The following is a 9,289-nucleotide window of genomic DNA, read 5'->3' as shown; positions in this document are numbered from 1 at the left end:
TAGTAGAGATGGGGTTTCACCATGTTGGCCAGGCTGGTCTCGAACTCCTGACCTCATGATCTACCCACCTCAGCCTCCCAAAGTGCTGAGATTATAGGTGTGAGCCAACGTGCCCGGCCAGAAGAAGAAATTTTAAAACAAGGTCATAACTTGTAGAACAATGCTGAGACTTGGTAGAATGAAACCTAAGCTTAGAATGTAATAGCGGAATGATAGATATGAGACACATCAGAATAGTGCTGCATATCAGGGAATATTTATATGCTTAAAATTCTAGATCTAGAAGGTAGAAATGTACAGAAAATAAAAACAGTGGGTGACCACAGGAGGAGAAAGAAACAAGTTACATATAATTTTGTGAAACTCCTGCAAGCTAGAAGGAGGAAATGCATAATATATTTTGGATACAGGTTTGTTTAAGATTCATAGTGAAGGGAATAATTCAAGTGTAGACTTGTAATACAGACATGATTACGGTGTGTGTGTGTATATATATATAGACATGTGTTGCTACAGGTCTCCTGACACATTCCTGACTTTTCTTGCCAATGATTAAACTTCCTAGAAAGATGGAGGAAATGAGAAAGAAACTGCTACTGTAAGCCTAATTCTGATCATCAAGAAAATGTTGGTTGAAGATTAAAAAAAAAAAAAAAAAATGTCAGACAACTTCGGGAGTTTCCCTTATACCATGGTAGACTTCGTGGCAGAAAAGGAGGAAAAGAACTTGATAGATTCAGGCACATACAAAATTGGAAGGTATACAGAAAAGCAAGATTCCATAGCATGATCTTTTGAAAAGAAATGTTCCTCAAGAATGTTTGGAAACTTCAATATGAAATTCTGACCACCAAATCCCAAATCTAAGGAAAATGGAGCAATACCCAAAGTGTAGTAAACAAGAACAAATAAGACAGGCTGATACAGAATATTACTAGGAAGTCTAACCCCCTCAACGTGTTATTCAAGGAAAGTTTTGAAAGTAGTTAGTATCATTATACTCTTTTTTAAGAGTTTGGGGTATCTTGAGCAAAGGTTGGCTCCTAAGCAGCACAGTTGGAAAGATATGTGAGGGTTACAAACATCTATGTTGTGGAACAGAAACAAAGCTAGTATTTGAGATAAGGACCAGCAGGTTAATCAGGAAAAAATAGACCGGAAATTAAACGTGTACATGATAGATCCAGATGAAATTTTATGGCATGAGTTCTCCTTTGGTAATGCCTCTTTTTATGCGCCTTGATTTCTTCTAATTTTGCCTCCATTTGTATTTTTAAAATGGGATTTTGAGGTTGGGATCTGGCAGTAAGAAAAAGAAAAATCGGAAGCTAGATCTTTCCCAAGAATGTCAAGGAAAAGAAGCTTCAATGCTGTCATCAAGGAAGCAAAATTTCTCAACTCCTCTTTAAATTAAATATTGTTGATCAAAGAGAATGATCTTTTCATTAAAAAGGGATGCACAGCAAAAAGGAAGACGAGATATTCAGAGTGTTCCTCACAGCTGCAAATAAATTATGGTCTCCAAATGAAGATGTACACACGAGCCACTCAGATCGCCATGAAGGGATTATAAAGGAATAAATGCTAAAGTGAAGTAACATTGTGACAAATGAAGAGAATATAAAGCATACTTATTTTTACCTTTTTACACATGATATGACGACTCTTAAGGTCAGAAAGATTCAATCAAATCACAATAGTAGATCAAATGGAAAGATTAAATAGTTATTACTGATACAGGCTGAAATTGAATACAGGCTGAAATTGAACACGGGCCCATTTAGCTCCAAAACTTTTTGCTTTTCCATCTATACCATGATGTTAGAAAACTGGAGACATGCCAATCTCATCCTAATTTTAAGCTTCACAAATTGATACCACCAATGATACCAAAGTTGATTTTGAGCAAAAAAAGAAGAAAAGAAAAAAACAATACCTAGAATGAGAATTTAGAAGAAAAATCACTTTATCAAGGAGAATTACACCTAAGTCTTAGATATAATTTCCTCCTGAAATTGTATATAATCGTATGTCAGTCCTGGAGAAATATCAATCTCCTTTTATAAAGATGGGGGAAAAGAATGAATTGTGGACAAGATACTACATTTAAAAATGCCAATTCTGAACATTATTGTGCTGCAAAAATAGAAAACTTCTGAAACTCTCTGCTTTGTAGCCTTGATCAAATTAAAGAAGACGCTATGAATCTAGACCCAGCAGTTTTGAAGAGGAAAAGTGAGATAAATTCTTGATTGGGTAATAAAAAAAACTGACCAAATAATTATGGCAGAAAATAGCAGAACTGATGAAAGAGAAGACTATGTCAAAAATTCTTCCCAGAACTATGCACAATTAACGAAGAATAAGCAAGCATTACATTACCACTACACACCCCCTAGAATGGCTAAAGCTAAGAAGATGAACTATAACGTGAACATGGCAACTGGCTCTCATCGCTGGTAGAAGTGTAAAATGGTGAAACTGCTTTGTAAAATATTTGGTCATTTTTGGTAAGCTCAGTATGTGCTTACCCTATGACCTAGTAATCACACTCCTAGTATATACCTAGGAGAGACAAGTCCGTTAAAATACATGTAAAATAATGTTTATATTCACAGTCACTTTATTCATACTAGCCCCAAACCAAAAACAACCAGAATGTCCTTTAGCAGGAAATGGATAAATACCACTCAGCAATAAAAAAAAAAAAATGAACTACGGCCGGGCGCAGTGGCTCACGCCTGTAATCTCAGCACTTGGGGAGGCCGAGGCAGGGAGATCACGAGGTCAAGAGATAGAGACCATCCTGGGCCATCATGGTGAAACCCGGTCTCTACTGGAAATACAAAACTTAGCCGGGCGTGGTAGCCTGTGCCTGTAGTCCCACCTACTCGGGAGGCTGAGGCAGGAGAATCACTTGAACCCGACAGGGGGAGGGTGCAGTGAACCAAGATAACACCACTGCACTACAACTGGGCAACAGAGCGAGATTCTGTCTCAAAAAAAAAAAAAAAACTAGTGGTACATGCAACAACATGAGGAAATCTCACAGACATTACGGTGGGCCAAAAAGCACATACTGTAAGATGGCGTTTATATAAAACTAAAGAAAAAGCAAAACAAATCTTTGGTTCTAGGATTCTAATACAATTGTTACCATATGTTGTGTGTATATGCACATGTGTCTGTGTGTCTGTGTGTGCAGATAAAGGGGTTGTCAACCAGAAAGGGTCATCCTGGAATACCCTTCTGAGACGCTGGAACTGTTCTCTGTCTTATCTGGATGTTATCCAGGTATACTCATATGGAAAAATTCATTTGCCACATAGTGCATTTTACGTATGTTGCACCACAGAAAAGAAGAAAAAAAAATCTAAATTTAAAAATATATGTAGTGATGGAAAGAAGTATATCAAATATTTAACAGGGATATACTTGAGATAGTCAGATTCTTTTTGTTTTTATATTTTTCTCTATTCCCCCCAAAAGATAATATATATTATCTGTATAATATCCATATGTATTAAATATCTGTATATATAGCATATAAAACATATAATTAGAAAAAAGGTTTATAAACTTATATAATTAGAAAAACAGGTCAGATTCATAATAGGACTTTATAATACAACTGACTCATGAAATTTGTTTTGTTATTTATTTCTATTCTGTTTTGCTTACTGTTTGCTTTATTACTGAGGAACCTAGAGTTAACTAATCTACTTATGATTGCGTGATGATAAAAATTAAAGAACTTATTTATTTCTGGAGTATATGAATTAGAAAGTGAAAGTCTCTCATAATTACTGTCCATAGAAGTAATCCCTGAGAAGAGTTTCATGTGTATTTTTATTTCTGTGTATTTATTTTGTTTTGTGTTGTTTTTATTTTGATGCATATTTTTCAAGAACACTACGTATATATATTGACGTGTATACAATCATAGTAATAGTTTTTTATTTTTTATTATTATTTTTTTCTTGAGATGAAGTCTTACTCTGTTGCTCAGGCTAGAGTGCAGTGGTGCGATCTCGGTTCACTGCAACCTCTGCCTCCCAGGTTCAAGCGATTCTCCTGACTCAACTTCCTGAGTAGCTGGGATTACAGGTGCACGCCACCACACCCAGCTAATTTTGTATTTTTAGTAGAGATGGGGCTTCGCCATGTTGGCCAGGCTGGTCTCAAACTCCTGACCTCAGGTGATCCACCTGCCTTGGCCTCCCAAAGTGCTGGGATTACAGGCATGAGCCACCGTGCCTGGCTCATAATAATAGTTTTCTTAGAAATGGGATTCTACCATACTAATGTTCAGAATCTTGCCTTGTTTACTCACCAGGATTTCTCAGCCAACTTTCTGTTAGGAATTGTAGGCTTTCTTCATTTATGAAACGACTGTGGAGAAATCTACATTTTAATTATATCTTATTCTGTCATATATTCATACTGTAATTTATTTGTTCATTAAGCTGGTGATGAATATTTAGGTTATCAAGACTGTGCTATATTAATACATTTGAAGCAGTACACAATTTAATTCTAACTTCGTCGTATATTGCATAAAGCCAAAAGAACCAAAAATAATTTTGCCAAAATAATAGTGTATTAACAGTGGTTATCTTTGATGGATGGTGTTATGATAATTTTTATTTTCTTTATATACTTATTTTCTGAATTTTGTACAATGCACACACGTTAATCTTTTTTTTTTTTTTGAGACAAATTCTTGCTCTGTCACCCAGGCTGAAGTGCAGTGGTACAATCATAGCTCACTGCAGCCTTTACCTCCCAGGCTTAAGTGATCCTCCCGCCTCGGCTTCGTAAGTAGCTGGAACCACAGGCATGTACCACCATGTCCAGCTGACTTTTTTTTAAGAGATGGGGTCTCACTATTTTGCGTAGGCTGGTCTCAACCTCCTGGCTTCAAGCAATCCTTCCACTTTGGCCTCCCAAAGTGCTAGTATTACAGGCATGAGCCACCATACTCAGCCCAAATTTAAAAATGAAAAAGAAAATATGAGTGAATCCCAGTAGAGAAGTCATATATTGGAAATGAAGAAATGTAGGATAAAATGGACTTAAAATATGTCAAAGACTGGCTGTCACACAGATGGATTGTATCTATTCTAAATAACCTCAAGGTGTAAGATTGGAACTAATGTGCAAAACTAGATAGAATGTAAGCTTGAATATGGAGGCAAGTTTGATAGATTTTCTAAAAGGAAATTTTTAATTCCCCTAACACTGAGTGTGTGCAAAGACAGGTTCAACTGACCTTCACTGAAAATGGATAGAGATAGATTTGAGAACTGAAGGTTCGAGATAGATTTGAGAACTGGAGGTTTCTGAAAAAGATAATCGTTTGACCACAACATTCTGTAATGTCTTCCCAGGAAGACCATTCTTTAAAAGACTTGATGTCTCCACATTGTATCTGGCTCAACTTCCATAGACTTTTCTGGACATTTAATCACGTAATTCCCTCTAAGTCTTTAAGTTTTACTGCACTTACTCCATTTTCTATTTTTTAGTATTTTTTAAATTGTGGATGATTTTCTTTCTTTTTTTAATACTTACTAAGTAATAGGAACCATAGCATATATGTACGTGATAAGTTAGCTCATGTTCATGATAAGTTAACTCATGACTAGAGATATTAACATATATACAGTCTCCTGATCCTTGTCTTAGAAGACCAACAACATGGGTATTCAAGAACTAAGTAGAGTGGATTCACCATATTTCCTTTTTCTCATTTACTTTAAGTATGAAATTGATATGTGTGCACTGTACAAAATTCAGAGAACAAATTGCTGTAGCAATTTGCTAGTCTCTTTCTCTCCATTTGTCCCACCTTTCTGATTTACCAGAGGCATAAACTTATAATAAGCATTGAAATGTAAAATGATCTACATTTTCCCTACTGCTGAGAGGAAATTATCTTAGAAGAAAAAGACATAAATATGAAAATCATCTGGTTTGGTGCTAGCTTTTTCTGTTCCTCTTCTACTCCTAGTTTTGAAGCTCTGTTTACTGCTCTGGAACAAGAACAAGAAAACCTGGGCATTTCTAGCGTTGGTGCCTCTGTCACTACCATGGAAGAAGTCTTCTTCAAGTGAGTGACAATGTATAGGGAAAAGAAAATCTCTGGAGGGAAAAGAACATGTCTTAGTTCCCTTTGTAAGTTCTCCAGACTTTCAGGTTTCATCCAACAGAAATTTAAGGGCAACGGGGCATGTTTGGGAACCATTGCTCTACCACAAGTACCATGTTGCTTCCAAGTAATGATTTCTGCCAGGCAATGAGCACACCAAAGAGCCTTCTGAGTTGGGGGCTGCAACTCACATTCTTCAAACAGGATACTTTGGAATAAGATTGAAATGAAATACTTTGTGCTTTTTAATGTAGGGTCGGTTACACGGAAGAGTCACAAACAGATATCGAAGCTATGAAGTCTTCCTCCCAAATGGGCCAAGCCTCCAACAGGAACCAGAATAAGAACATGTCAAGAAATGTGGAGGGAGCAGATCCTCCCACCCTGAATGAAAGCCCTACTATTAACTTTAATACTGGGGTAAGCACCTTTACCAAGAAACCTGGTGTAGATATGGTTGGAGTGCAAGAGGTACACTTGGTCGATCAGATGGCAAGCAGTCTGTGCCACTTCCTAATCAGTTTTCTAATGCAGAAATGATGGGTTTTAGATAAGATAGCAATGGTTTGCTTTCACCATTGTTATTCCTCCATCCTTTTTTTCTGTTTTAGAATTCATTTCTTTTCAAATCAGTAACCACAAAATGTGTTGGTTTATTGAGGCTAAGTTAAGGGTACTAGTGAGCCTGATTTTTAATAATTCAATATGCACAATATTTTAAGTATTCTAAGTTTTCCTATTGGGAATTGTTACTGTGTAAGGGATGGTTCCCTAATTAGTATGATCCTTCACAGTGGAATTCTGAGTTGCCAAATATTTTCTTCATTCTTCTTATAATCATCTACTCCTTCTATAAAGCACCCTAGTTTTCTTGGCTATCAGGAGTCTGAGGAAAATCATCCTTCTAAGATTTTTGTGTGTTATATCTAAAGCCAAACTGTAAACATTTTATTTAATATATTACAGCAGAGGTCAGTAAACCTTATGTAAAGAGACAACAAATATTGAAGGCTTAGTAGGCCATCTGGTGTCTTTCACAATTACTCAAGTCTGTCATTATAGCACAAAAACAACCATGAAAATACAGAAATAAATGGGCATCGCTGTGTTCCAATAAAACTTTGTTTATAAAAACAGGCCGTAGGGCCATAGTTTGTTGACCCCTGCCTCATACAAAGAAAAGATTGATCATACAATTGTGTCCTGTCATACTATGCTTAGGTTCTATTCCAAGTACTTACTTCTATAAACTTTATGTGTTTGTAATATAAAACTTGTGTATGTTCATACCACAGAATTTCAAAGCATTCGTCTTAATGGAGTTCAACATGAATGGCATGTTTAAGTCTATACCTATTGTAATGTTATCTTTTTCTCATTTTTCCTTAGTGTTCTCTCTACAGCCAGCAGTTCTGTGCCATGTTCGTAAAGAGGGTGATGTTCAACTGGCGCAACTGGAAACTGCTTTTGTTACAGATACTGGGACTCATAGGCTCCCTTGCCTTTCTCTTAAGTTCTAGTAAAAATTCTTCACAGCATGAAATGATTAGGCAAATGGAGTTGAGTCAATATGGTCAAACCATTGTGCCCTTTTCTATTTCTGGGGCTTCTAATTTGACTGCAGATCTCTCAGAACGCCTTAAGAGTATGCTCGAGTCTGACAACCAAAGACCTCAGGAAGTACAAGGTAAAGCTCACTGAGGAAAAAAAAAAAGAACTGCTCTCAGAGATGATCTTCTTGTGTTACTTCCAAAGAAGGTCTTAACTATAGTGTTGGGCTACCCACTCTATCCTTCCCCTGTTAGTCACAAATGTCTTAGAGACAGTTATATTCAAGTCAAAGAATGCCCTCATTTTTTCAGATTTTTAAATTTATTTATTTTGTTTTAAGTTCATGGGTACATGAACTAAGATTTTTGTGTGTTTTATTTTATCTAAAGCCAAACTGTAAATGTTTTATTTAACATATTACAGCAGAGGTCAGTAAATCTTATGTAAAGAGACAACAAGTAAAGATACAAGTTTACCTGTATCATGGGGGTTGTACAGGTTACTTTATCACCCAGATATTAAGCCTAGTATCCATTAGTTATTTTTCCTGATTCTCTCCCTCCTCCAACCTTCCACCCTCCTGTAGGCCCCAGTATATGTTGTTCCCCTCTATGTGTCCATATGTTCTCCTCATTTAGCTCCAACTTATAAGTGAGAACATGTGGTATTTGGTTTTCTGTTCCCGTGTTAGTTTGCTAAGAATGATGGCCTCCAGCTCCATGCATGTCCCTGCAAAGGGCATGACCTCATTCTTTTTTATGGCTGCGTAGTATTACACGGTGTACATGTACCACATTTTCTTTATCCAGTCTATTATTGATGGCATTTGGGCTGACTCCATGTCATTGCTATTGTGAATAGTATTGCAATGAACATACACATGCATGTGTCTTTATAATAGAATTATGTATATTCCTTTGGGTATACACACAGTAATGGGATTGCTGGGTCTAACTATATTTCTGTCTTTAAGTCTGAGGAATCACCACACTGTCTTCCACAGTAACTGAACTAATTTACAGTCCCACCAACAGTGTATAAGCATTCCTTTTTCTCTGCAACCTCACCAGCATATGTGTGTTTTGTTTTTTGTTTTTTGTTTGTTTGTTTGTCTGTTTTTTACTTTTTAAATGATAGCTATTCTTAAAAGTCAAGAAACAACAGATGCTGGTGAGGTTGTAGAGAAATAGGAACACTGTTACACTGTTGGTGGGAATGTAAATTCGTTCAACCATTGTGGAAGACAGTGTGGTGATTCCTCAAAGATTTAGAACTGGAAATACCATTGGACCCTACAATTCCATTACTGGGTATATATCCAAAGGAATATAAATCATTCTGTTGTAAAGATACTTGCACATGTACGTGTAGACGTGGAATCTACCCAAATGCCCATCAATGATAGATTGGATAAGGAAAATGTGGTACATATATACCATGGAATACTATGTAGCTATAAAAAGAAATGTCCTTTGCAAGGAGATGAATGAAGCTGGAAGCCATTATCCTCAGCAAACTAGTACAGGAACAGAAAACACCTCATGTTCTCACTTATAAGTGGGAGCTGAACAATACACGGACACAGGG

The 9,289-nt window shown here is 36.5% G+C and overlaps 1 protein-coding gene across 1 annotated transcript in view; it reads left to right on the top strand.

Annotated features, from left to right (window-relative positions):
- LOC112613890 (ATP-binding cassette sub-family A member 3-like) overlaps window positions 1–9,289 on the top strand; it is a 180,928-nt gene that overhangs the window by 101,107 nt on the left and 70,532 nt on the right. The window contains exons 16-18 of the mRNA XM_025369761.1: window positions 6,014–6,112; window positions 6,406–6,622; window positions 7,541–7,838. Coding sequence (XP_025225546.1) covers window positions 6,014–6,112; window positions 6,406–6,622; window positions 7,541–7,838 — 614 coding nt within the window. The remainder of the gene's footprint in view (window positions 1–6,013; window positions 6,113–6,405; window positions 6,623–7,540; window positions 7,839–9,289) is intronic.

This window comes from Theropithecus gelada, chromosome 20 (genome assembly GCF_003255815.1).
Source record: "Theropithecus gelada isolate Dixy chromosome 20, Tgel_1.0, whole genome shotgun sequence".
NCBI lineage: Eukaryota > Metazoa > Chordata > Mammalia > Primates > Cercopithecidae > Theropithecus > Theropithecus gelada.
This window is presented reverse-complemented; position numbering and strand designations above follow the sequence as displayed.